Raw genomic sequence first — 26277 nt, 5'->3', positions numbered from 1 at the left:
AAGCCCGTTTTTGACATGCTGAAGCGAGAAACAAGTTAGGTGAGAATCCTCCTGCGCAAAGCAACCGTTCGCGCAAAGGGGCCCGCTTGCGCCTGCTGCTACAGCGCTCGGTTTGAGTGACTGGCCAAGGTTATTAGTTTTGTAGTATCGTGTACTCCGTACATGTACATCTTAACAAAGACATTTGAACTTCACGAAATTTCCGTACTTGTTCTTGGTGATTTCGCTCACAAAGAAAGAAGGCTTGCGAGACAAGCTGAGCATGGACTCCATATCTCTGCTAGTACTTTGACCAGATGGACTTTAGCTACTCGGTGTGCTCTACAAAACTTTCTAAATATACATCGATTGCGTTGCCCGGCTGCAAGATATACACGCTGACTCTTCCGCAGAAGGAAGATCCATCACACAGACTCTCCGGTGTCCTGCCCACCACTACCGAGGTTCGTCATTTTCTGAATCTTCGCCGTGTACCTGAATCCTGCGACAAATCGTCTGGGGTACAGCCACGCAACTAATGGACCAATTGGCTGTTTGATGGCCAGCTTACTGTACCACCAATCATGGGCTGATATTTTGTAGCACGTAGTCCGATCTTTGGCATTCAGTCTTATGTGTTGACTCCCAGAACACTACTCGCCCTTAAACGTACTCAGAATGAATCCACGTTTCGTCTAATCTCAGATGAATGAATGGTTACCGTGGGTTTTAAATATGTTGGACATGTATCAGATCCTGCATTCTACTCATACCATTTCAAATACATAGGTTTCCATAGGCACATGCGACCATTTTAACAGCATTGCACCTCTGATTGGTCACGTTTGGTGACAGCATCGTCATAGTTGCTCAGCCACACAAATGGGAGCTCTAAGTTTACCTTATTTGGACCCGACCAAGGCAGAAGCAGCCTCAAGCGAGTGCTCACAGAGTATTTCTTTACGCATTGGCAGAGGCCGGCGTCGAATCCCAATTCCTATTTCGCTGCCTTGTTTCTGAGTCACTTGACTTGGGTATTCACATATCGAAAATTACATTCATCGCTGCGCTATCAATACAGAAATATGCTACGTCCTCGCCTAGACAGCTTAGCCACGCGGTGTATTAGGCATGGCGAGCCACCAACACTCCAGAACAGGGGAACTGTTCACTCGAACCACGGTGGTAGCCTCTTCGAGTGCGCTAGGGATCCACCCCGTGTTTATTTTCCGGATGAGAATGACCAAAGCGGTAACGTTACTTCCACTTCCAGATGGGTTCCATTCCTTGATCGAGCTTCAAATGGAATTATCCGACCTTTTTCTCGTGGGCGAAGGTTAGGCATCAGAAAAAGAATCCCCGTGATGCACATTACAATGTGAGACAGTTTGGGGTAGGGCTGAGTTGCTCGCGTTCGGTTCCTCAATCTAAGGATAGCGTAGGAATATCACAATGTGACAACAGTGTTGTAGAATGAGAGCGAGAGGCCTCTTCGAATGACACACCTTCCGGTGAACGATCTGTAGGAACACTCCAGTCGAGGGAACTAACTATATAAGAGATCGTGAAGCAAGCAGATCACCGTCACCATCATCTCCATCACTTACTTCCAATTCCATTACGAGCATATAAAAACCAGACTATTGACGGATAGCTCCCGCACACAGTGCTCCTAGCCTTCAAACATATATATTGCCGAATTCCCTGAACAACATCGACACAATACCATTCAAATGGCGGATCAACGACAGAACAACCAGCAGTACGGCCAGCAGTACGGTCAACAGTACGGCCAACAATACAACCAACAGTCCTCTCAAGGGGGTCAAGCACAGAACTACCAGCAACAACAGTTCACTTCCGGCCAGGGCCGCAGCCAATCTACGCACTTCAATTCCGCGTCTCCTCCAGCCATGCAAACCCAGTTCCATCACTATCAGCCGAATCCTCAACGTCAGAGCGCTCCAGTTGCGCGGAACCAGATCACAGGTCCATTCCAAATCCCCCGTGTACCACACCCATGGCCCTACGGCCGGGCACAGGACGGAAGTACCAGTGGTGGGTCAGGCCATGGAGCCATACCCATCGACCCACAACTCTTAGGGCAAGGACAACAAGGTGGTAACAACACCAACAACAACAACAATGGGCAAACGCAAGGTCAATGGCATCATCATTCTGGAGGCAACGGCAACAGAGGATAGGTTGCATTCGTTGTGATAGATGAAGACCTGAGCACAAACAAGATCTCAACAGCCAACGAACTTCCCCTTCCTCGCCTTCGCTACCCCCGGCAAAGGTACGAGATTACCATGAACATGCCGGCCATGTAGACAATGCGTGTCTTATTCCGAAGAAATGCAGTACCGAATCAGGTGGATGGATTTATGGACCCCATGGTCAGGACCGACGGGATGCTCCGCCAGAGCATGGGCCAGACCTGGGCTCAACGCATCCTTGATTCACGGTACCTGGTGTTTGGTGTTTGGTGTTCAATACTTCTTCCTATCTACAACCATGGAGAGCAGGCACCACAGCAAACGCGTAGGTTGGCTTCGTGAGATGCCACCTGACATGGGGGACAATGTCGCGGACACTTGTGTCGTTTTGGACAGAGGGACGTACATGCTGGGAAGTACACAAATTGCAATTGTCATTTTCATAGAGTCGTTCCTTTTGGCTGTTTTTGTCTTGTTCTGCTTTTTGCCATGTTTTGCTTTGTTTTGTTTTGTTTTGTTGTGTTCCGCTTTGTTTAGTTTACCTCAGTACTAATAACCAATCGAACACTCATTTTATCGCTTGACACATTCTTCGGTCCTTTTTGTCATAGTCCACGCAATCGCAATTTATTCTTTCAAGCCGTGTCCTTGAAGTGACAACCGCTGTTGCCCCGTAGCTTCCCGTTTGGCATAACGGTTTCGTCGAACGTAGTTTAGCATATCCGATGAAGTCCCATAGTAGGAGAGACTAAGCAAGACTTGGACGTTGACGTTGACCATAATCATCTGCCTAACAATCTGCAAGGCTGTCCATGCTTGCTTACCTACCGAAACTTGTCTTAGATTTTGATTTGTTGATTAGTCCGTAAACAAGAGACTTCTACCTAAATACGCCCGACAAGCCTGATAAGCAAGGCACATTTTTGCCCGCCTGCGGTTGAACGTGATGTCATGAATCCTCTTTACGTACACACATACAAAGCTACGCGGCCGCCAACTCATGTAATGTTCACAATGCTCTACAATGGCTCTTGACCTATCTATAAGTCCTGACTGTTTCGTTGATTTAATGTTTCGATCGGATGTAGTGGACTTTTCCGCGCGCAAGGGCTAATTTACGAATGAGGCGGAGATCGATTGCTCCACTTAACTTAGTCAAGCCATGCAAGGAATGTACGAGCACGAGTAAATTTGAGGCTGGGGGACCCCAATAATGCAAGAAATTGCAATGCGAACGAAACGGCGCAGAACTCGTTTTGTATGAATCATTGCTTTTTCCATGGCCCACAGGCCACGTGGGATGCGTAGTCGCATGCGTCAGATACTCAGAGCGGGTGTTGCTGGTGGCCCAAAATGGAGACGAGCTATGTATGCGGCTGAGAACACTGAGTTTCAATCGATATATCGGAGAAACCCTGCTGCATTCACGATCCTGAGAAGTCATACATTTTGAACACTCTATATTGAAGTTGTGGCCGCAGCAAAGAAATGATGACGACAATGGGGTGCCGTCAAATCAATTTGCGAAATGAACACCCTTCATGCAATGCAACTAACCAGCCGTCAGGTCGAATGTAGTTATACATCCGGGGCACCAGTACACTCTCATGACTCAGCCCAGTATCAATTCCAGTCGCAGTGCTTGCTTTTTACGGACCCAACTCTAGATCGGATTTATTTCACGATAGACAAAGTAGGACGATGGACTTGAACAAATTTGATAGTCGTTCGCTACAAAATGCATACCGATTAGGTATGATGAATACGTCCTGCCGCTCGAACCGCCAAAAAATAGAACCTTTTGCGCCGCAAATAATGTACCCAAGCCGATTCATGCAAAGCCACGATAGACAAGTTCTGACTCCGATTTTCCAATCATTCATCCCAGTTACCATGGGCTCTATCTGCCCCCATGCGCTTTCTCGCTCCTCCTGGTTCTATGCATAGCCTCCAGCTTCTGTGCAAGCTGCGCGTGCACTTTGCGTTGACCAGCCCATTCGCGACTCATCTTCTGCATTCTAATCGCAGCCACTACTGCAAGTCCTGCCGACTTCAAAGATCGTCTACGATTGCCTTGGTGGTAAGTGATATCTGGCGTAATGCCCATTTCTTCGATGAGCTTGAGGTCTTGACGATTACTGTATGAGATGTTAGCATTTGACAATGTCTACGGCATAGCTTGAACCTACCATTCATTGTATACTTCAATCATCATCAAACAAAACTTCTTTTGGTATCCTAAGCTCTCACGAAAGCCTGCCTCACGGGCACAACGCGCCCTCAAATATTGAATTTGTTTCGCAAGGCCTTGAATTTCCTTGACATGGCGCCTGTCTTTGTCGCTTTCGCTGGCGAGGCCTGACCGTGCAGCTCTCTGTGTTGCGTCAAGCTCAGATTGCATAATCCGAAGTTTCTTCTCTTTCTCCCGGAGGGTATTCTTTGTCTGAATAGTGAGATCCCGGATTCGTATATCGCGATCTTCAATCTGTTGTTGCAAGTCCTCAACATCAAGGGCCTTGTTTCGCAGATTTTCTTTGAGGTCTCGGATTTCATTTTGATATTGGCGTAGAGTCCGATCATGAGTTCCAGGACTGATACGTCGGCTTGCAGTCCCCTGGAGGGCTTCAAGCTCACCTGTCTTTTCGGACACTTGAAGTTGCAAAGACTCCAAATCTGCAGCGGCGGACCGTAACTTAGATTCGCGGTCGCGAATGTCCGACCGAAGGCGGCGTTCGAGATCATCACGTTCGCTTTCGAGCTCCGTAACGCGAATGGAGAGATCCTCCGCCTCAAGCTTACTTTTACGGAGCAAATCGTGCAACTCATTGCGCTCTTTCGATGCCATGGAATTAGAACCAGAATTGAGCGAGCGGGTGTTTTGCAGTTCTGCGGTAATCTTGTCCAAGCGAAGACGCAGGTCATCGCGGTCTTGATCTGCGACCTTTAGATCTAACTGTAAATTCTCCACGCGTGATCGAAGCTGGGCCTTCTCCCGCTCAACTCTGCGGAGATCGCTTTCAAGGTCTGATGACTTGGTCTGTATCTCGTATGAGGCTTGGACTTCCTGTTCAAGTACACGAATCTTGTCTTCCAAGGACGACTTTTCGTCACTCGCTTCGTCGACAGCCTCTTGTAATACTTCGATTTCATCCTCAAGATCCTGCTTTTCTTGCTTCATTTCCTCCTTGAATGACTCAAGAGCGTCCAGCCTTTGCTTAGCAAGTTGCTGTAGTGAATCCATACTGCCTTTGTGTTGATTGATTTGTTCACGTAATGCTTCCAATTCATCGTCGCGTTTGCGTACAAGGCCTTGCATTACATCTAATTGTGTTCCGGGCTCATCGGCGTGGTTTCTCAAAGCATCAAGCTCCGCATCGCGCTCTGCAATAGCCTTGCGTGCATTTTCAACCTCACGAAGTCGATCCGCCAGGTCGGTCTTGACTTTTGAGAGTTCCATCAAGGCACTGTCGTGATTGTCTAGCTTCTTTTGCAGATTTGTTAGGTCGCGTTCGCGAGTCTGCGTGGAGGCCCGGAGACTCCCCAGTTCTGCGGACAGAGTATCCCGCTCGCGAGTGATTCTTTGGAGGGCTTCAATCTGGTGGTCTTTGTTGGACATTGTTGATCGCATGCTTTGGATCTGTTGTGTAGCATCGTCACGCTCATGGCGAATGTTCTTAAACTCTTCGATCTCGCGGTCCTTGAGCGTTATGGTATAGCGCATTTGGTTGACTTGTTGCTCGTACGATGCAGTGTCCCTTTGCAAGCGCGTAACTTGATGCTGCAAATCTGACATCTGCTTTCGGTAGTTGTCCAGCTCGTCCACCTGCGCTTCTGCCGTGTCCACTCTCGCTTGGAGAAGTTCCAGCTCGACATCCTTCTCACGGGTAACGTCGATCACCTTCTGACGCGCGTCATTGGCAGCTTGTTGGGCAAGCTGTAACTGGTTATCTCCTTGAGACTCGGCAAGTTGTAAACGTTCTTTCAAAGCGTCCATCTCTTGCAGCTTCTCTCTCTCTGATGAATCCACTTGGCGTTGCAGGGCTTTGATCTCCACGTCCCTCTCACGCTCAAACATTCTTAGGCGTTCTTCAAGCGCGTTTATCTCGTCTTGCTTCTGTTCCTCCACCTCGCTGAGCTGTCTCTCAACATTATCCAGCTGCTCTTTTAGAGCTCGCACGTGCTGATCATTATCGCCAGAAGCAGAGTCCAATTTTTCCTGAAGTTCGTTGATTTCGGCGTCCTTCTCCCGCTCCATGGAGCGAAGTTGGTCTTCCAAATCCTCGATCTTTTCCTTCTGTTCGGCAACACGCTGCTCTTGGCTTTCAAGATCCGCTTCCTGAGAGCCTTGAGCAGCTTGCAATTTCCGTTCTAAATTTTCGATCTGTTCTTCGTGCTCGTCGAGTAAGTCGTCCCTTCGTTTTAGCTCAGTGTTGGCCTTCTCGAGCTCTTCATTCAGTTTCTCAAGCTCATCCTCCGCGCCCTGCGCCTCGTCAAGCTTAGCTTCCAGTTGCTCGATTTCAGCTACGCGTTCTTCTGCAAGTTTACGCAACTCATCCATCTCTTCTCGCATTCCTTCGTCGGCATGCCGCCTTTTCACCTTCTCGGCATAGTCTCTTAGTTGTTGCCTGTATGTATCCAGCTCCTTCTCCGCGTTCTTAAGGCTCTTGGAATATTTTTGAATATCCCGCGCCATCGTGACCTTCTCGGTTTTTAGGGAAACGTTCTCGGCGAGTGCAGCGGCGTTGAACTCAGGGCCGGTTTTCTTAAGATTCTCCTCGAGGAAATGGATCTTGAGCTTCAGACCGAAATTTTCTTTGTCGATCTGTTCCAAGCGCTATTATGGAGTTAGGTAATCGAACTTAGAACAGAGCATTGTTGCATCGCTGGGGTTGAGACTTACTGCTTCCTGTTCGCGTAGTGTTATCACATTGCCGTTTCCCTCCAGCGCACCTTCCCCTCTCCTTGGCAGTGCCATTGGTGTGCTCATCGCACTTGAGCTGATCGCATCTGGTACCGGTGTGCGTCCATCCACCCCCGAATCGCTCATCATACTCGAGTTTGTCGCGTCGTATGTGCTGGCCTCCGGCAAGGGCGAATTGCTAAGCTGGAAGCCCGGCTTCATTGCAGCAGGTGTCGCGATTCCTCCCTTCGGTAAGCCGTTGATTTGCCTCATCCTGTTCGCTGTTGCGCTCTTCATAAGTGGAGTGAACTCTGATTTCGCGTTCGGATTTCGTAGTGTCGCCAATGGGTTTCGAGGTGTTGATGTGACGTTGTTGCGCGCTCCACGCATTTGTTTGAATAAATTGTCGCGACCTTCTGGAGCTCGGAAGCTGGCCTCCATGCTGAAATCGAGGGCGGCCTCTGTGTTGTCAACGCGTGTGAAATCGCCGCCCTCAGTCCGGGGCGAGTCTACGTAGTGATGTGCCATTATTCGTAAAGGTGGTCGTAATCGCTGAAATGCATGAGCGAAAGAAAAAATAGCTAAACAGCAATGTAAAGGTTACGTTCAAATGATACAGAAGAGTGCAGTCATTTGTTTACTTTGTCGAGTGAATAAACAACAAGGCGCGGTGGGGACCACGCTAGCTCAACATAGACAAGCGGCAATTGCGGTGGCACGTGTGCCGCCACCCGCGGAACATGAACTTTTATATCCGCCCTCGACCCTCATTCTTTGACAGAGAAAGTGAGCAAGACGGCCAAAATCATTTTCGAGGCGCCAACGTTATTGATATCTCCTGACTTCACATGGTAGATCAGCCTGGATCTTGAAACACGTGGTTTGCACAAAATCCAATTGTTATTACCTAATCATGGAGGACATCCCCAAAGACGACTTCAAATGGTTTGGTGAAGGATTTGACGGATTTCCAAAGAAATTGCCAGAGGATGTGGTCGAATACATGATCTATATCATCGATACCAGGCTATCAGATGTACAAACAAGAGAACGCTTGCAGTCCTTTCAGCGCTCACTGAATTCATTAGAGAAGAAATTTCTGAAAGAGTACATCTGGCAGCGGGAGCCAATCAAGCTCGAGCTCGTTCGTGAAGAGGGCCGATGGTTGTTGAAGGGATCTACCAATTACGGGGATAGTGTGGCAGATGAGTGGTTGATAGTATGGTTGTTACGCGAATTGAGTAAGGAATTTAAGGATGCATGGATACGCATATACGATACCGACGGAGAGTTCCTGCTCATCGAGGCTGCGAATGCATTACCGACCTGGCTCAATCCAGAAGTTTCCGAGAATCGAGTTTGGATAAACAACCATCGGATGCTAATTATACCACTTTCGAAGGTGCAAAACCCGGGCCCCTTGAAACTAAAAGATTCGCTATCGATCATCACGGAGACACCTGCAAAACCGCAACACTTTCCAAAGGTGGAGAAAGAAGCATTCCATCGTCTCAAAGACTACCCGGCAAGCATTTCTGAGAATCAACATCATGCGACTCTACCGTTACCAAGAAAGGTCGCACACATACTGCACATCAACCCTTCCTACATTGCGCCAATAGTGGAAGCTTTCTATCTTCGAGATCCCATAGCCCTTCGCCTACTGCAACCGGACAAATCCAAAACCTCCCTTATATTCTCACCGGAAGACTTTGTCACAGTGAGCGCTCGTTTCACGAAAGTTCTGTACGCGCAATTACTCGGGCAAACATGGGGCCCCCCAAAACCATGGGATGCCGCATTGGATGCCCTGGTCAACAAGAATGGAGATGCATTTCGCGACAAGGCTGAATTGGGTATCAAAGTTGCCGCAGGACTGGAAATGCTGATCCAGCACAGCATATACGCTGATAAGAAACCCGTTCGCGAAATTAAGCTTCTGCTTGAGGATTTGGAAACTGGGGACGACAGCCTCCCGAGTGACAAAGATATTGCACAATGGCCAGTACGTAATGATGATGAGGGCTGGCTTGATATCGATTTTGCAGAGTTCGAGCGCGAACTTGCTGGACGGGGAGGTGCGCCAGGAACTGGTGGTTTCGGTGACAAGCATGCCCAAGACAACCTCCGGAAAATGGTCGAGCGGTTTAATGACTTCATGAACGATGAAGATGCGGGAGTGGATGGTGCAGGTGGACTAGACCCAATGGACGTCGATAACGATTCCGACGAACCGCGAGGGTGGGACGATCCAGAAGACAGTGATTCGCCCAGCGAGGAAAAGGGAAACAAAAACGATAGTGATGACGATGATGACGAAGAAGAGGATGACTATGCTGAAAAAGAGTTTAAAGAATACGAAGAAGCTCTAGAGAAGTTCATGGCTCTTTCTTCGGCGGAGAAGTCCGCACTGACAGACGATGCACGCGAACTTGCCCGTGCTGAAGAAGCCGAGCAAGAAGAAGACGAGGAAATCCGCAAACTATCAGAGATGATGGAGGCAGAATTATTCAGTCACGGAGCATTAAAACTTGATGATGGAATCGCGAAAGCAGACAAGTCTGCAAAGAAAATACTCAGCGTCTCGGACCAGAAGGGTAAAGGCAAAGCAAAAGTTGAGAGCGTTCCGGAAGGCCATGAAGACGAAGAAGACGAGGATGGGGAATACCTGGATGAAGATTACAATCTTGCCGATAATATGCTGAAAGCATTCAAAGGACAGGCCGGTATGGCAGGCCCGGCTGGCAACCTGATGGGCATGATGGGTATACAATTTCCTCCTGATTTGGATGACCAAACAAAGGCGAACAATTCAGGAAGGGCTTAGGACCAACGAGGTAGCACCTCTTCTTCGTTCACTGGCTTGAAATAGAATCCTCGATCTAGCTTATTATGTGGTGATAGAATAATTGGCCGATGATTAGCTCACTTCAAATCTAATGCATACTACACTTTGATGAGAATTGGCCCATTCTTTAGGTAGACCAAAAATGCCGGATAGGAAGTAATCCTTCTTCGTACTCTGAATAATTGCAATATATTCGTGAAAGGGCGCGCTTCGGAATTTCAGACCATTATGCATCTATAAGGTAGTGTTCAGAAGTTAGAATATAGTCCATTTTCCAGACCTCGAGATCATGCACGTAAAATCATTGTCAGTTGCATGCACCATTGGATGCATACCTACATAAGATGACTATCAGGTTGAAGATCACCACCGGTTTATGGCGTGCAACCAAGTGACTGCTTACCCGACAACCCAACGAAAGCTTGGGTCACAATAGACGGTGAATCTGCTCTGTCCTACGGGTCACCTAGACTTGCTTCGTTGCATTTCTCAGGGGCAGTGATCAGTTGTACAAGGATCGAACTATTGCATAGGGCCGAAGGGACAAAACTCAGAATTCCGAGTTCGAAGCCGGCCTTTCCTTTGGGCGGTGGTTTGCCCTCCAACCTCCCATGGGACAAATGCATTTGCTGTAATACCTATACCCATCAAGTGCGGTTGGGCTATACAGCTGTTGAAGCGGTATTGCACGCTAGGTTGTCAGCTTGCCGTATTGCCGTCAGTCTCGCTTGGTGCCCTGGTGATGCATCGCATCTCAGCCTCAATGGTCAGGTCGCATGGAGCTTCTTCAAGGAGGCCATGGAAGGTTACCTCATATTAATGGGTGGAAAGCTATTTTAATTCGCCGGGTTGACCGACGATCGAATTGGCGAATTAGAGGACGGTAGATTTACGTAGCCACCTCCACATGGTTTCACAATGACTGCGGCCCCGCTAAGTGGACGTAGCCGCGCCCCATTTCCAGAAACGTCAAATTCTCCTTACTTGGATACATGGGAGTCTATTGAGTGGCGACAAGTATGGGCATGTGGTCTGCGGAAGAGATGCTAACATCGTCAGGGCTGGGGCTAGCACCTCTCGCAGACAGATCGACATTACTTCTGGATCGCTAACGGAGGGATTGGTGACCTATGAATGGTCAGCTCTCCATGACACTCGGTGAGAGGTCGGTCAGTCGGAGGAATCGGTATGCTCTGTGCAACATTGGACCCACGGCGAATGCAAGATGATGAATTTATAGAATGACTTCATATTGGAACTTCATGTCTGGAGCTTCGAGTTGCCAATTAGGGAAATGAACTCAAGTATAAAACTTCAACACTCCGCACTTGAACGGATAACCACACCACCTTCAATCAAACAATCTCAAGCCTACGATCTATAGTTTCATATCCAATCTCAACTTTTCCCAAATCACCAACGAAACATACAATCAGACTACATCCAAGATGCTCTTCACAACTGCTGTGTTGACCTCCTTTGTTGCTGCGACGGCATTCGCGCACCCAAGCCCCGAATACAAAACCACCAAAGCCGAAGCACCAAAGACCTTTGGCCTGATCACCATTCGCTCGGGCTCAGGCGTCCAGAATTCTGGTGTTCAAGCCAGTCGTGGCAGCCTTCTCGTCAACCTCCAATCGCAAAACGCCACCTGCGAGAAGGAATCCAACTTTGCGACCTTTTTCATCGAGAACGAAGAGTTGAAACTTTATGCCGCATGGGCCAAACCCCAGACCGTCTATGTCGATCGATCAGGAATGGGCCAGGGCAAGATTGGCTACTCTAGCTGTGCGGAAGTGTCATTGCCCAGGAATGCAGAGACAAAGGGCTGGAAGATCACAGACGGTGGTCTGACCTTCGGAGACAATGGTGTGCAGGCGTGTCCCGGAGCATTGGACGGCGGATGGAGCTTGTGGCTCACGGGTGTCGCCAAACCGGGCGGCCTCGAGAACTGTGTCGGTGTGAATGCAAAGGTTATTGATACAACCACTCCAGTCGGATGCCGTTATACGGAATCTTAAGGGGAATGGTTAGGAATAGAGACCACAACTAATGACGAGATTTTGAGGAGACACGACGCTTGTTGATTTTACATTTACATCTTTGTACATACACACATTCCTTTTAGACATGACAATTAGCCTAATCAAATTTATATTAATTGCGCGAAACCAATCATTGTCATCTTCAGATGGTTACTACTGACAAGCCAACAATTGTTGAACAGAATTCGCATTTCAGGTTTGAGTTGAGATTCAAGAGGTCGTGAATCTGCTTAGAGAAATCATATATAATACCCTCGCCTACCAAATCCTATCTCAACGTGAGAACCCTTTTAGGAAATAGAAATTGAATGGCTCCAAACATTTTGGATCTATAATGATTGCGATACCAAGATTTAAACAGAACTAAATGCCAAATCCCCTCAAATGATTATGCTTTCATGCCCTCATTGGCAATAAATGAAATGTAATCATTGAGCTGCTGGTACTTTGAATACGCTTTCGATATAGTCGCATGAGCGTCGACATTAAATTCGCTCACGAATTCATGTCATCAACAACATTACCTAGTACTTTGAACATCGAGCTCTCACCGTGGTGTTGCATTGGAAATCTTGGTATGACGCAGGGAACATTGATTTATATGTCTAGCGGGCTCTAACTGTTCATAGTTGGTGCATATCTGGAGGTCCTAACGTGTCTTGCCAAAAATAACCACTTAGTGCTATGACTTCACATGAAGCTAAATAGGCAGATCATCCCAGAGTGATAAACACCAATATTTACTAAATATGGGAAGCGGAACCGCGTGGTATTGTTTACTCTCTGCTCTCCGTTGCAACCCAAAAGCACCTCTCGACATCTTCGCGAGTCGCACTTATTCCCCAAGCAACCTCACGCCCAAATGAAAGATCGCACCGGAGCTCTTCCAAGCATTTGTCTCGTTTCGCACGTTCTGAGTCCGATGTGACCGTGACAAGATCTTCCTTCAGCAACGGGGGGGATCCCAACCGCAAAAGAACCCTCGCCGCATCTTCGCTCCCACAATCGACCGCGAGAAGTATCGGGAATCGCGGACGGCTGGCGCTACAATCATAGCCGGATCCCTCAGCGCTGATTTTGAGTTCTTCGACAAGCCACCGGATAATATCTACACGGTTTCGAACGATCGCTCGAAGCAGTGCAAAGTAACGAATACGCTGTGTGACCATCGCTCTTTTCCGGCGACCGGCACCAGCCTTGGCCGGCCTGTCGAACCTATGTTCAACAGCGTACTTTGCCATCTCAAGATGTCCAGTATCGGCAGCGATGACAAGTACGCTGAGAATATCTACGCCCTTTCGAGTTCCGAATTCCTGAAGTAGTCTCATGATGTCTAGTCTCCCGCCTCTCGCCGCGTATCTCCACAGAGACATCTGCCAACCCCAAGGGTCGTTCTCTAGGGCTTGGTTCTCGAGCAGTAAGCGGACCGTACTCACATGTCCACGAAGAGTTGCTTCATGCAGTGGGCCTTTCTTTCCGTAGAGTTGCATATCCATTTGTGTAGGTCGGTCTACAATCTTCTGGAGTAGATCATCATATCCACATCGGCAGGCCAGCGATACAAGCTGTGGCGCATGGGAAGATTCCGGCCAGGGAAAGAATTCATTCAACACTTTGCAGGCTGTTTCCCAACGCTCCTGATTGGCGAATTTCTCGACCACTTCTATAACCTCTTTGAGGCGGTATGAATGGCGAGCAACTCTATAGTGTAGAGTAAGGAAGATGGCGTGAAGGTTCTCTTCCTCGGCCCATTCAGCGATGTCTAAGAAGTTGGAAGCAAAGAAGAACCAGCGATATGGCCTCTCCCATGAGGGACCGTTATTCAGAAGCATGACTGTCCTGGTCGGATCCTTCAATTGGAGTGAGATGTCGATTGCTCGGAGGTAGTATTCGCGTTCTTCCTTGCGCAAGATACCGGCATCGCCCTGTTCCAGCATTTTTACCACCAGAGTTCGGTACCCAAGATAGAAAGCAAGATTGAAAGATACTAGCTGTATCAGGGTTGTGTATCGAATTTCTTTTGGACCAAGTCTATGGCCTTCATCTCCAGCCCAACCGACACACCGGTTATGAATCAGGACCTCGCAGATCTTGTCCAGGAGACCTTGATACGTTGAAGACCTCTCCTCTTCTTCGCTGTTTTTCATAATGTAATCGACGACAGCATGTATTTCCATAGCGAAGAGCGTCTTGATGTGTTCTCTGTCCCCAATGTGTGCTTTGAGAAGCCGCCGCCGGAATGAAGCTGGGGCTAGTTCCAGCTGGTAAGGATGAGGCCATGGTACACTCTTTTTTATTTCTGTTTTGCTGCATAGTCTGATTATCTCGTTATCGAAAAATGCTACGCGGTGAGTGTGAGTCATGTATGGTCAACGGGGAGATGATGGCAAGCCTTACAATTGACGAGCCTTAATCGAAGTATGCCTCCTATATTTCTCTGTGCCAAAACTGCTTGTAATATTATGTCCTGTGCGATGACGAGAGGCAGTTCCGTGAATATCATGTTGGTGACGATGCGTGCCAGTACTGGTATGCTCTATCAAGATGGGTGGAAGTAGAACAGAACGGTCAGGCTCATCGGCCGTGGGAGGGTTCTACTGTAACTATCCTATTGTTCGCTAAGGATCACGGAGAAGGATGACGCTTCAAATTAATGATAGACAGACCGCAAGGCTGACTCCCCTATCGTCGTGATTCGCCGCAAGCAAAGGCATTCTATTTTTTTGGAATGTATGATGAGAGTCTATGTGACAAGATACACTCAAAATAAACGATGCGCATATAGCGGTGTAGAAATTTGTCCATGGCAGCGCAGCCCTACAAATGTGTACTTGTATTATATTATTTTGTATATTAATTAGGCTAGCAGCCAGACAATTGTGCAAAAAAGAAGGAGGAAGCTATTCCTAGCCTTGTCAGTGTCGTTTGTCGTCCTCGTCACCCACGCAAATGTCTCAACACCACCACATCCTAAACAACCAACGAAATGGCGAAAAAAAGGCAAAAATTAATGACTCTCCGACGGGGAATCGAACCCCGGTCTCCCGCGCTTGTTACTTCCGAAGAGGAACTTGACAAGCGGAAATCATGACCACTAGACCATCGAAGATGTTCACGCTGAGGCGTGAGATGGTTGTTTGATGAGAGGTAAACAAATTATACATACTATATTGCAAAACACAACATGATCTTAGAAGTAAGACTGTCTTTGAAAAGAACCAGAGAGGCGAACGAATGTCTCAAGAGATAGTGGGGCTGACGGAATGCCCGGAGCCCTGGGTGGCGTTCGGTTGAATTGGACGGGTGAACGGTGACATACGCTATTGTTAGCGCTATCACCACTACCACTCAGAACGAACAATCCAGAGACAGACATATCTAACCTATTCAGGGGCGTCTTAAACCATTATCTAGATTGGAATGCCCAAAAATATCAGACTTGGTAACCCGTCCCAGATCGTCGGTTCTCTAGGTACATCTGTGGTGCGCAAGTGTTGGCTCTGGTAGTAGTACACGGCGCGTAGGTGTAGTTTGTATGCTCTGGAGTGGGATATAAGCGCGCGCAAACATGACAGATCTGTAACACCAGAAACAAGATACCAAGAAGCCATAAACAAACATCCCACATCACAAACACCCAACGAAACTTCGCTGCGATGATCCGTATACTCGCATATATCAAGACTTCTCATACTCGAAGAATCTACGAATTCAATATTCAAGCTACGTCAGGGCATAAGAACAATACTTTCACAATTAAAAGATAGAACTCCCCATAGATCCTTCAAGACAAACACCCTCTCAACCTCAACACCATTCCCACCCACGCTCAAAACTCCAAAACACCTCCGTTTCACCACCAAACAACCCTCTCCCCTCCTCCAACCAAATTCTTCCCCACCAATCGATCCCATTCCCAAGCGCCCTGTCCTCAAAGGGGCTCAAAAAAGCTTGAATGTGCTTGTCTTCCACCTTAACCGACGATTGAGCGTCGCTGGTCCAAACATCGTGTCCGCCCTCTGCCTTCGTGGTACCGTTTGCCGGGCCGTGAAACTGTCTGCGCGCGCTGCTGTAGGTACTAGGAGAAGCGACATGTTTCGTTTTGGTGAGATGAAAGGGCGGTCCTGTGCCTGGTGGCTATAGGTAGGTAGGTGGGGTGTTCGCATAGGACGGGGGAATATATAGATATAAAGTACAAAGATGTGATATCAGAAGTGTCACGAAGAAGAAGAGCCTCATAAGTCCCCCGCCCCTTCCCCTATCTTTTCTCTTCCCTGTCTCTCTGTGTCTATTCTTTCTTTTTCATCTCTGTCTTTTCCCCATTCTTTTCCAAACGCGCGCGATAGATTCGCAGCCCTTCAACCACCATTATGCACATCCCCACTACCATTCCGCTCCTCCTCTTCACCCTCGCACCCTACGTCACAGCCCATGGCAAAGTGACGCACCTGACCGGCTCCGCAGGCGGGAACACGACCGCGCTCGGCATAATCGGCGGCATCGTTCCCAACACGGGGCCCAACTCCGAGACCGAGGTCGACACGACGGTATTCAAGGGGGGCATCAAGAGCGACGGGCTGGGGAAGACGGAAGGGGGAGGGGAGAACAGGGTGGAGGATCTGTGGATCGCGAGGGGGTTGAGTGATGGGGGAAATGGGGGAGTCGCGTTGGTGGGGAAGGAGGACGGATGGGTGGAGGGGGTTTGGCATGTTGTTGTTACGGTGTGTTTGCGTTCTCCATTCATCTAGATCTTTCCCGTGATGGTAGTTGCGGTTGGAGGGTTTCGAACTGTGCTGATGTAGAACTTGCATACAGGACGGCGCAGGACCGCTGAAAGCCGTAATCGACACCACAGCCTCAGGATCCTTCTCCAACGGAACGGAAGCTGAGATCCTACTGGGTACGTTCACCCCCATCTCTCTACCTCTTCAAAATCTCACAGTTATCAACAGACATCCCCGGGAAAAACGGAAATCTGAACCCAGACGCATCGATCCCGCGCTCCTTGTCGCTGGCAGCACTGTCTACTCGCACCAATCACCTCCTGAGGCGCGGCGCGAAGACGGTGAATAGGGACTATACGTTCCGTGTTGCGGTGGCGGGGGACACCAAGTGTGAGGGAAAGGTTGCGGGATTGGATGGCGTTTGCTTTATGAAGATTGCTAATGGTGAGTTTATCGTGATGCCCTGAAATGCCAGGCTTGTGGATGGCTAACGGCGAAGTGATGGTGCAGAAAACGCGGCCGGTCCGTTTGGCGGCGTTGTGGCATTCCAGATGGTAGATGGAGGCACTGTCAACAATGGGACTAGGGTCGTTAATGGCGAGAGGGTCAAGTGTGGGAATGAGACGATGCTTGTCGGACAGAAACGAGCGGTTGGGAAGACATTCAGTGCTTAGGGATCGAGGGAGTGTTGAACTTCAGTTGAGGCCGGCGGCTTAAGGCATATCTCAGCTGTCGAAAGTCCATGTTGACGGGAGGCAAAGATATCCACAAGAGCCAGAAACCTATTATAAACATCCTAAACAGCAGTCACTGCTCCCCGTGTTATCATTCCCTCGAATCCGAGAACACATTCGATGCAACTATTCAGATAAGAATGGTCGGCAATCTAGGATTGAAATGACCTGGCGTCATCAATGGATTAGTTCGACAAGGGCTCGCACGTGAGAAAGCAAGAGTATTTATTTTTAGGATTTATTGTTTTCATTTCAGTAAATTATATGCATAGAAAGCTGGAGCGGTATCACAAACGAAGAAACAAGGCGCAAAAAGAGGCCTACTGTCATGAGGAAATAAGAAATTAATCAGAGTGTTGCAATACTCTTGATTGTATAAATGTACATGCGGTGCGGATCTAATCCGTAATTAAATAACCCAAAAAACTCGCTTATTCACAACCATCCTTCCCTTCTTTTCCTTTGAAAGAGTTTAATAGGTCTCGGCATACAGGAAATTGCCGGCCTCATCAATGTACTCGATCGTCTGCTTGGTAATGCAGTATCCGTGCTCCTGCTCGGGGGCAATGGGCCAGGGGTAGACACCAGTGGGGTAGGAGATTGGCTGGGTACCAGAAGGAAGAACAGGAGGAAGAGAAGGAGAGGGCTCGCCCTCACCAGGGTACAAAGGCTGGCCAGGTGCAGTTGGGTAGTTGGGGCCGTTCTCCTCGCCAGGGGTGACATAGTCGAGAGGGTTGGGGATGTACTCGAAGGGCTTGCCACCGATGAGGTGCTTGGTGGCCTCGGTCAGCTTGGTGTACTCGCCGAGGACGGGGAGTTCATCATCAGATGGGGCAGGGGTGACTTCACAGCTCTTTACAGAGAGATGGAGGTCGGGAACCTGCTCAGGCTCGAGCTCGACGTTTCCAGGTCCATAAACCTTGCAGTGGAGGTTCTTAGCCAGGTAGGGCTCAACATCCTCGGGGTGGAGAGACTTGAGCTCGCCGGTCTCCTCCTTGCCCTGAAGTGCGGTTGTCAAAGGCAAGCAGCCCTCAGTCATGACTGGGTAGCTGTCGCTGCCGCTTGCGTGCGAACCTCCCATGACGGAGTATTGACCAACATAGTTGGGATCCTGAGTGAAATCATCATAGGTGGAGTTGTACGAAGGCTGGGTGGAGTTGTGACCAATCGGGTAGGGAGCAGTGGTGTTGTGTCCAGGAAGAGTAGAGTTGTAGCCGGGAGCGGTCGAGTTGGAGCCACTGTTGCCGATGAAGCAGTGAAGGACCATGGAGCCATCGAGAGCGTACTTGTTGGCAATAACGGAGAGAACAGTCTGGTAGTCGCCCTCACGGAACTTGCGGCCAGGGTACGGCTCCGTGGTGGAGCGCTTGCGAAGGGAGTTAGCGCCAGGAGCATACATCCTGTTCACGGTACTGCGAACAGAGTTGGCGGAAGAGCCGGGGCCAGTCTCTGGGTAGTAGTAGTTGAAGAGAGAAGTCTCCCTGACGTCCATGCTGGTCCAGTAGTTACCGGCCGTGTCCTTGGTGAAGGGCTTCAATGGGGTGTAAGCGTTCTTGGACTCTCCGGCGTTCCACTGGGCCATGGGGCGTTGGATGTTGCCGTTTGCGACATAGGTGTCCGGGGAAACCTTTTGGTACATGGCAAGAATACGGTCAACATTGGTGTGGTGGAGCCAGAAGAAGGGGTCGAAAGCAGAGAAGTCAAGGTAGTACATGTGGCCACCAGACTCACCACCAGCTGTGGTATGAACAGCGTCGTGGATGGCCTCAACACTGTCAGGGTTGTTGCCGTTCTGAGCGGTACGAACACCAATGGCGGAGGTGCTGACGAAACCCCAGGAGGCACCGGACATGAAGATACCGTAGACACGGTTGGCAAGGGACTGGCGAAGGCTGGTGAAACGTGCGTTCATCTCGTTGTTGTTGCTACGAGTGGGGTTGGTGACCGGGCGGCGCAGAGTAGTGGCGAAGTTGCCGAATGGACCACCACCCATCTCCGAAGGGAGAGAGTCGCCCCAGCTGTAAGAGTAGAGCGGGTTCTTGATGGAGACTTGACCTTGAGGCTTGGTGACGGTGACGAACTGATCACGGATGGAAGTGGGCACGGCAGGACCGTTTCCGGGATGTCTAGCCCAGTCATAGTACGGCATGCGGAGGTCGCGGGCAGCGGCCCTCAGGCGCCCTTGCTGGCTGGATGGGAAGGTGTTGATAACCTCCTGAACGTTCTGGTAAAGAGACTGCTCGAAGAGGGCGAGGTAAGGCCTGTGCCAGGAACCGAAGAGGGTTTGAGCATGGGGGCAGAAACCGGCGTTGTTCAGGATAGGTCCAAAGTTGTTCCACGAGATGAAGGGACGGCCGTGAACACCAGCGATCTGGTAGTAACTCTCACGGTCATTCTTGGGCTTGGCCATGAAGCGTTCCATACCCAAGAGGTAGAGATTCCACTGGTCGGAGTTACTCTGGAGATCGCGGATCTCCAGACGCGGAGCAAGAGGTGACTGGACACCACGGATGGCAATGTTGTTGGCACGCTTGTTAAGTACGTCTTCCGTCTCTTCAAGGTGAGCACCGTGGGAGCGGTGGGCATGGTGGTGAGCGCCATGGAGAGCGAGAGTGGCCTGCACGAAGACGATGAGAGCGAAAAGAACGGGCAAGAAGCCTTGAGGCTTGCTGTAGGCGACCATATTGAGCGAAGCAAGAAGATTTACGTGGGTAAAGACAGGACGGAGCGAAAGTCGAATATGATGATGCTGTACCAAATTCAAATCAATTGCCTGGTAAACGAATGGATATGTCGATTAAAACGAAATGTCGAGATAAAGAATGTGGCGACTTCAGATTAGATCTTCAGTCTTTTGGAGTTCGACAATTAACGACGACAACGGCGGCGTCCCAACGACAGCAGCACAACGTCGAAAAGGAAAGGTGGTGATGAATTAGGAGGGAGGGTTGGTATCAAACACAGGACGGGAGGACGACAGGGTCATATAGGTGGGCAGTGGCACAGGCTGGAAGGAGAAAGTACCTTCTGGGGAGTGCATGGACATGCAACATGATGCCGTTTTTGTCCATGAGTCTGCGTGTGGGTGGGTGTGGATGCGTGTGGATGCTGGGATGTTTTGGAGGACGGTGCTTCTCGCGGGTCCTGTACTACGCAAGAGTAGGAAATGTATCTGCGGTGTTGGGATTGTCATTGGTGGGACAGCGAGGAGAAAGAGACGAGCACATAGGAGAGTCTGCCGTGTAAGAGTTGAGAGCAGAGGGGAGCGGTGGAAAAGGGCCTGGGGTCCCCTGTCAAGTCGAAACAAGCAAACGGCTCTGATCTGCAGCCAGCGGGTTCCCCTGATTTAACCTCCATTTGGCGCTGGAAGCCTCGCGGTCCTCACTGCTTGATGCCCTCATCACTGGGTGTTATCCCGCGTGTGGGCCAGGTCGAGCTGCTGATTCGGGCTGTAGTAGACGCCGCTCGAACCCACTGCCAGCCCGATTCGGTGAGGCTGTCGTGGAGATTCGTAGTCGTGTCGTCTCTTCCTCACGCCAGCCGACGATGAATGGATAACCCGTGGAGATTAGAGACGCCTAAAGAGAGAGTGCAGGATGAGTTGAGGGTCCTCGTATTATGTATCAATCATCCACTACTCGTAACTCACCCGCTCAACATCGATTGTCCATGTATACCTACAGGTAGGAAGTGGCTTCCACACTCGATTGTCAATCCAGAATAAGAAGATTTCACATCAGCACGAATGTCTTTCCCGAAGTGTTCACTCCTTTCTTTCTAGGGGTTCCATGACTCAATGCGTTCGCGGACGTGTATACCATTTCGCCATGAGCAGTAGGGAACCGAGACTCGAGAGTGATAGACGGTGTAACCGTGTGACCCTTGGAGCGAAGGTGGAGGTGTGTAGGGATGGAATGTAGTGTACGATAGTGTACGGTAGTGTAAGAGTGTATGATGGAAGGGTTGTGGAAGAGTTGTGTGGACTGTGGAGTGGAGGAGGCATTTTAATTTGAGTGGCAGCGGCGGCTCGAAACGGACTGGCTAATCGTACCTTCCCTTCCGCACCAGCCACAGCCACAGTACGTACCTTCCTACTGTGTACTGTGTAAGTTGTGTTATGTTATGTTATCCCCTCAATTCATAATTAATGTCAATCGTCTTGTTTCTCTCTCTACACAGTATGTTCTCTCTGTGTCTCATCTCTCGATGGGAAACTACTGTGTATTCACATGAACACACAGTGGAGGAAAGTGACAATACCTTCTTAGTTCCCGCCGTATGGTAACTACGAGTACGGAATAATACGTCGATGCTACCCTCAACCGCCAACGCCAACACAAAGAAGTAATTAGAACGAGCTACATACCATCCCAATTCTACCATCGCAATCAAGCAAGCAAGCGAACTGTTGCTTATTGCAGCTTCTCCTCCGACTATCGCAATTACCCATGATGAAAGCAGTCTGCATCGGTAGGCCGTGTGTGTTGACCATCTCCCACCTCTCAGCCAATCAACGCACCCATGGCATCCACCCTTAATCGTACACATACGAAAAGCTCGGACGTCGCCCATTCACCCCGGCTGTTTCATAAATTTGGATCGTTCCCTCCACCATCGACTGGCGTCTTTGACTGGTGGCGGCCTGCCTCGGCATCACGTTGCTCTTTACGACTTGGATTCTTACAGAGAGAGGCTTTGCTCTTGTACCTACAATACAGATGGGATCCTTGACCACCAATTCTTACAAGTTACGGCACATGCGCAATTGTCTGTTCAGATCTGCAGATCCGTCAAGCAACAACCCGACAGTGCCGCGAGAGTGAGGTAATACAATTAATGCACTGCACTCAACCCACGTCCATGCCTTCTCGCCTTCTTTAAATAGCCGGCCGACCCTACTAGCCCCAGTGATGATGATGAAGAGACCGATTGTCGCTGTTGATGATAGTCACGGTCTCGGTAGAAAGGGGGAACGCAAACGCGCTTCTTCAATATGCTGTACACGATTGCTGTACGGTAGGAATACAGATCTCACCTCACCCTATCTACCCGTTCAACAAGTCTCACAGCTCACCAGGAGCATCGAGTACTGTGGGTCGTATACGGTAAGCTTGTATGTGCATACAAAGCTTGTCGCAGCTCATAAGATCTTCAATGTTGTCGTAAACCTTACAAACAACTGGTCAGGATCGAGTCGTATTGCCATGCTCATGGCCCAGTTGGTCGACAAATGCTACACCGTACCACTGGCATGATCTTGATCCATTACAATCAAGCAACAACGGCAGCACCTCAATTGAACTCAATAACATTGAATCGCCCCACCCATTGTCATGAAACAAAACGAACCAAATGCTTCCACTCCCCCAACATGATAAATCTCCGGATACGGCGTCTCTCCTCATCACTTCGTATATTGACCCGCGTTTGCAACCTACTTATAACGATCAGTAAACAAACGAGGATGTTTCGATCACAAGAAATGCAAAAAAAAAAAAATGAAAAGTCTCTGTGTGGTTCCTGTATAATAATTAACCTGCATGTTCATGGATTTGATCAAACCCAACACATGCCAATATAAACATAGCACAATCATACTCTCTCGCTCAACCTCGAGTAGCATAACTACTACCAATCAAACCCAGAACCACAAAAACAAAACCACTAAACCACCACGGTAAGGAAGCGGGAAACAAAAAAAGGAAAGTGAGGAGGCGCAGCACTCGGATCGAAACTCTCATTTCGATGCCCCTCCTATTTGCGCCACTACTGCTGCGCCTGTTCACTTCTGTTCCGCTCGCCATTGCTTGCCCGGGATAAGGTCGAGTTTTGTTATGTTCGTTACGCTGCGATACATAGGTGAAGCAGGCTCGCGGGTGATACTTATATAGGTAGGTATACTCTTAACTTGTATACATCGTGAACGAATGGACGCATGCGTGCAGTTATCCCGCACCTCGCTTCGCTCGCTGCTCTCGAAAAGGGGACGCGAATGCGATGCGTCCATCCCAATACAGAAGACTAAAGCCATGACATGGGAGGAGCGATGATGATCTACAGCGCTTTTCAAGTCTGCCAAGAGCGGGAGAAGAGGATGGCGGATGCGGCGATGCGATGTTTGTTTGTGGAGTAAAGGTGAATACCAAAGGGGAGGTATACATAAGGGGAGGGAGACTTGGCTCTTCTGCTTTTTTGATGCTGAATTTGATTGACACCTACTGTCCAGTGACGAGCCAATGGGATTTGACGTTATGTTTTATTTTTATGGAGATGGACCTGTGGACGGGCATGATTCGAGAGCAAGAATGCATTGCTATGAGTAGGTAAAGAGACGTAAAAATTGCCGTAACTAATATCTCTTGTGCTTTGTTTGACTTGGCTAACAGAAAGTTCATGTAGATATGAATGTATTGTTTTTGATAGTCTAGTATGCGAAGTTTCTTGTCCGAAGCCCCGTGGGAAGTATCATCAAATATTTACCTCTAAAGATTATCCAATCCCCATGAAAGACGAACATCCACATCCACATCCATCCATCTTTATCTGTTTGATCATGTAGTTCGTTCCTTTCGTCAATCCCCCCCTCGCAATCTATCAATCTAATCTTTTCTAGCCAATCCGAAAGTAAACAAGAAGAAAAACATTAGTAACCCCAACCCGTAGCCTGCTAATTCAAAAACACCTAAATAAGAATGTAAGACAAAGAAGACGCAATCTACGAGACCTCAGCGTTCCTCTTCGCGGCGCTCTGCGCCGTCTCGATGAGCGCCTTTGGCGCATCATCCCACGGCATGACCAACTCGACGAACCGCAACCTCGTCGTCTCTGCGCTCGCAAACTCCTTATCCGCAAACAACTGCTCAACCTCCTGCTTCGAGCTGACGCGGTACGTCAGGACCTCTCCCTTCTCGGCGCCGAACGCCGCAGGCAGGTCCTTGTACTTCCAGTCCTGGATGTCGTTGTACGCGTCCTCCCAGCCGTGGATGAAGCGCTCGATCGTGTACCCGTTGTTGCAGATGATGAAGATGATCGGGTTGAGCTTGTTGCGGATCATCGTCGAGAGTTCCTGCGCGGTGAGCTGGAACGACCCGTCGCCCGTGAAGAGGATCGTGCGGCGCGAGGTCAGCTGTCCGAGGTCCTTCGCTGCGAGTGCGGCACCCTGGCATGCGCCTGTCGCGTACCCGATGCTGCCCCAGAGGACCTGGGAGATGGCGGTCACGTTGGCAGGGAAGCGGGTCTCCCAGATGCCGAAGTTGGCGGTGCCCGTCTCCGTGATGACGATGTCGTCCTTCTGGAGCCACTGGCCGAGGCGGGGCCAGAACCAGGCTTGCGTGATGGTGGGTTCTGGGGACTTGATCTCGGCCTCTGGGATGACGTTGTTGGGGTTGGGTCCGGATTCGATGTTGAGCTGGCCGAGGCGGGCGGTGATCTTGCTGAGGACGGTGTTCATGCGGACGCCTGGGTACTCTGAGTAGCGGACCTTGATGCCGTAGGAATGGAAGTCGATAGTGTTGAGCTGAGACACGCGGTATGTGAAGCCCGCGGTGTTGAAGTCGGATTTGATGGCGCCGATGCTGAGGACGAGGTCGGAGGATTCGACGCGCTCGCGAACGCCTGCGTTGCTGCCGTCACCAGCGTACACGCCGCCGTAGTTGGGGAGGGTCTCGTCGACTGCGCCCTTGCCCATTGGCGCGACGAAGACGGGGATACCGGACTTCTCGATGAAGGCGTGCGTCTCTTCGAGGGCACGGTGGCGGATGGAGCATGCGTCGACGAGGATCACGGGGTTGCGGGCGGCTTGGAGGTACTTGAGGACGACTTCCACGACGTAATCTTCCCGCTCTTCCTCGTTCGGTGGGTAGCTTAGGTCCAAGGGGGTCTTGAGTCGGTCACCGTCAACCTTCTTCTGTACAATGTCGGTGGGAAGGGCGATGTAGACTGGTCGTGACTTGAGAATGCATTCGCTGATGGTGTGGTCGATGAGAGTGGCAGCTTCGTAGGGGTCGTCGAGCATGGCGACGGCGCAGGAGATCTCCTTGGACATCTTCGCAAAGACGTTGAAGTCGCCATTGCCGAGCGTGTGGTGCAGGAGCATGCCATTCTTCTGGGCTGCCGTTGTGGGCGTTCCGACAATGTGCACAATGGGGACGTATTCTGAGTAGGCGCCTGCAATGGCGTTGACAGCGGAGAGCTCTCCGACACCGAAAGTAGTCACGATGGCGGAGATGCCCTTCACACGGGCGTATCCATCGGCGGCGTAACCTGGACAAAGGGAGTTTAAGTTAGTGATGACATCTTAGAAGCTGTGTGGTGGTGGTGGAGAGGCTAAATTGGGGCATTTCCGAAGCTCCCGAATTTATGTGACGAAAGAGGAGGGGTATTCAAATCCAATACTCTAGGTCTAACTTACCAGCGTTCAATTCATTGCAATTGCCAACCCAATGAAGACCGACTTTGGGAATGTAGTCGAGGGCGACGAGGTTGTAATCTCCAGGCAAGCCGTGGATTGATCGGACGCCGACTTCGTGTAGACGTCGGAAGAGGTACTATTGTGATTGGGGAGCTATGGTTAGTGGAGAGCCAAGCATGTGGGGTGGGACAACTCACTTCTGCGACGTCAATTGGGTTCTTGATTCCCTGTGTTCGAATGTCTGAAGTCATGCTGTCAGATCACTATGGAGGGGATGTATAGGAAGAATGGTAGGTCGGTAGGGATCGAGGAGAGTGGATGTTGGTAGGGTTGTAGGCCTTTGATGCCAGTGAATGATGAAGTCCTTGAGATGCGACGGGCATTTTATTTATTTATGGATGATGAATAGATACCCAGA

General features: G+C 49.7%; 7 protein-coding genes and 1 non-coding gene across 8 annotated transcripts; 4 read left to right on the top strand and 4 right to left on the bottom strand.

The window, feature by feature from the left end:
• Window positions 1–1877: 1877 nt before the first annotated feature.
• BU24DRAFT_426693 (uncharacterized protein) lies at window positions 1878–2592 on the top strand. The gene has a single exon (XM_033529030.1). It carries the CDS (start codon window positions 1893–1895, stop codon window positions 2181–2183), a length of 291 nt encoding a protein of 96 aa, XP_033379958.1. The 5' UTR covers window positions 1878–1892; the 3' UTR covers window positions 2184–2592.
• A 5286-nt stretch (window positions 2593–7878) lies between these two features.
• BU24DRAFT_426691 (SGT1-domain-containing protein) lies at window positions 7879–10039 on the top strand. The gene has a single exon (XM_033529029.1). The coding sequence runs from the start codon at window positions 8012–8014 to the stop codon at window positions 9923–9925; it is 1914 nt and encodes a 637-aa protein (XP_033379957.1). The 5' UTR covers window positions 7879–8011; the 3' UTR covers window positions 9926–10039.
• Window positions 10040–11315: 1276 nt separating this feature from the next.
• On the top strand, window positions 11316–12089 carry BU24DRAFT_426690 (uncharacterized protein). The gene has a single exon (XM_033529028.1). The coding sequence runs from the start codon at window positions 11395–11397 to the stop codon at window positions 11965–11967; it is 573 nt and encodes a 190-aa protein (XP_033379956.1). The 5' UTR covers window positions 11316–11394; the 3' UTR covers window positions 11968–12089.
• Window positions 12090–12748: 659 nt separating this feature from the next.
• Window positions 12749–14410, bottom strand: BU24DRAFT_426689 (ankyrin). The gene has a single exon (XM_033529027.1). It carries the CDS (start codon window positions 14352–14354, stop codon window positions 12768–12770), a length of 1587 nt encoding a protein of 528 aa, XP_033379955.1. The 5' UTR covers window positions 14355–14410; the 3' UTR covers window positions 12749–12767.
• A 595-nt stretch (window positions 14411–15005) lies between these two features.
• On the bottom strand, window positions 15006–15100 carry BU24DRAFT_t73. Its single transcript has one exon. It is a non-coding gene; the product is annotated as a tRNA-Asp (tRNA).
• Window positions 15101–16259: 1159 nt separating this feature from the next.
• Window positions 16260–17672, top strand: BU24DRAFT_486372 (uncharacterized protein). Its single transcript, XM_033533415.1, has 4 exons — window positions 16260–16712; window positions 16807–16891; window positions 16944–17159; window positions 17226–17672. Exons 1-4 carry the CDS (start codon window positions 16362–16364, stop codon window positions 17387–17389), a joined length of 816 nt encoding a protein of 271 aa, XP_033379954.1. The 5' UTR covers window positions 16260–16361; the 3' UTR covers window positions 17390–17672.
• A 249-nt stretch (window positions 17673–17921) lies between these two features.
• Window positions 17922–20132, bottom strand: BU24DRAFT_436009 (Di-copper centre-containing protein; the record flags this gene model as incomplete). The annotated part of the gene is made up of 2 exons (XM_033530132.1): window positions 17922–18815; window positions 18858–20132. The coding sequence occupies 2 exons, from the start codon at window positions 20130–20132 to the stop codon at window positions 17922–17924; spliced, it is 2169 nt and encodes a 722-aa protein (XP_033379953.1).
• A 3554-nt stretch (window positions 20133–23686) lies between these two features.
• BU24DRAFT_426685 (pyruvate decarboxylase-like protein) lies at window positions 23687–26209 on the bottom strand. Its single transcript, XM_033529026.1, has 3 exons — window positions 26057–26209; window positions 25860–25995; window positions 23687–25711 (listed from the first exon to the last, which is right to left on the bottom strand). Exons 1-3 carry the CDS (start codon window positions 26108–26110, stop codon window positions 24165–24167), a joined length of 1737 nt encoding a protein of 578 aa, XP_033379952.1. The 5' UTR covers window positions 26111–26209; the 3' UTR covers window positions 23687–24164.
• Window positions 26210–26277: the final 68 nt, after the last annotated feature.

The sequence above is a fragment of the Aaosphaeria arxii genome (genome assembly GCF_010015735.1).
Source record: "Aaosphaeria arxii CBS 175.79 unplaced genomic scaffold BU24scaffold_9, whole genome shotgun sequence".
Taxonomy (NCBI): Eukaryota; Fungi; Ascomycota; class Dothideomycetes; order Pleosporales; genus Aaosphaeria; species Aaosphaeria arxii.
The sequence above is the reverse complement of the archived record's forward strand: the minus strand, read 5'-3'. Positions and strand labels throughout refer to the sequence as shown.

Excerpts from the sequence above, each read along its gene's own strand:
- BU24DRAFT_426693 (XM_033529030.1), top strand. The coding sequence starts at position 1,893 with ATGCAAACCCAGTTCCATCACTATCAGCCGAATCCTCAACGTCAGAGC.
- BU24DRAFT_426691 (XM_033529029.1), top strand. The coding sequence starts at position 8,012 with ATGGAGGACATCCCCAAAGACGACTTCAAATGGTTTGGTGAAGGATTT.
- BU24DRAFT_426690 (XM_033529028.1), top strand. The coding sequence starts at position 11,395 with ATGCTCTTCACAACTGCTGTGTTGACCTCCTTTGTTGCTGCGACGGCA.
- BU24DRAFT_426689 (XM_033529027.1), bottom strand. The coding sequence starts at position 14,354 with ATGACTCACACTCACCGCGTAGCATTTTTCGATAACGAGATAATCAGA.
- BU24DRAFT_486372 (XM_033533415.1), top strand. The coding sequence starts at position 16,362 with ATGCACATCCCCACTACCATTCCGCTCCTCCTCTTCACCCTCGCACCC. Across the intron at positions 16,713-16,806 it reads TTTGGCATGTTGTTGTTACG|GACGGCGCAGGACCGCTGAA; the intron begins GTGTGTTTGCGT and ends ACTTGCATACAG. Across the intron at positions 17,160-17,225 it reads CTTTATGAAGATTGCTAATG|AAAACGCGGCCGGTCCGTTT; the intron begins GTGAGTTTATCG and ends GTGATGGTGCAG.
- BU24DRAFT_426685 (XM_033529026.1), bottom strand. The coding sequence starts at position 26,110 with ATGACTTCAGACATTCGAACACAGGGAATCAAGAACCCAATTGACGTC. Across the intron at positions 25,996-26,056 it reads ACCCAATTGACGTCGCAGAA|TACCTCTTCCGACGTCTACA; the intron begins GTGAGTTGTCCC and ends CAATCACAATAG. Across the intron at positions 25,712-25,859 it reads TTGCAATGAATTGAACGCTG|GTTACGCCGCCGATGGATAC; the intron begins GTAAGTTAGACC and ends CCCTTTGTCCAG.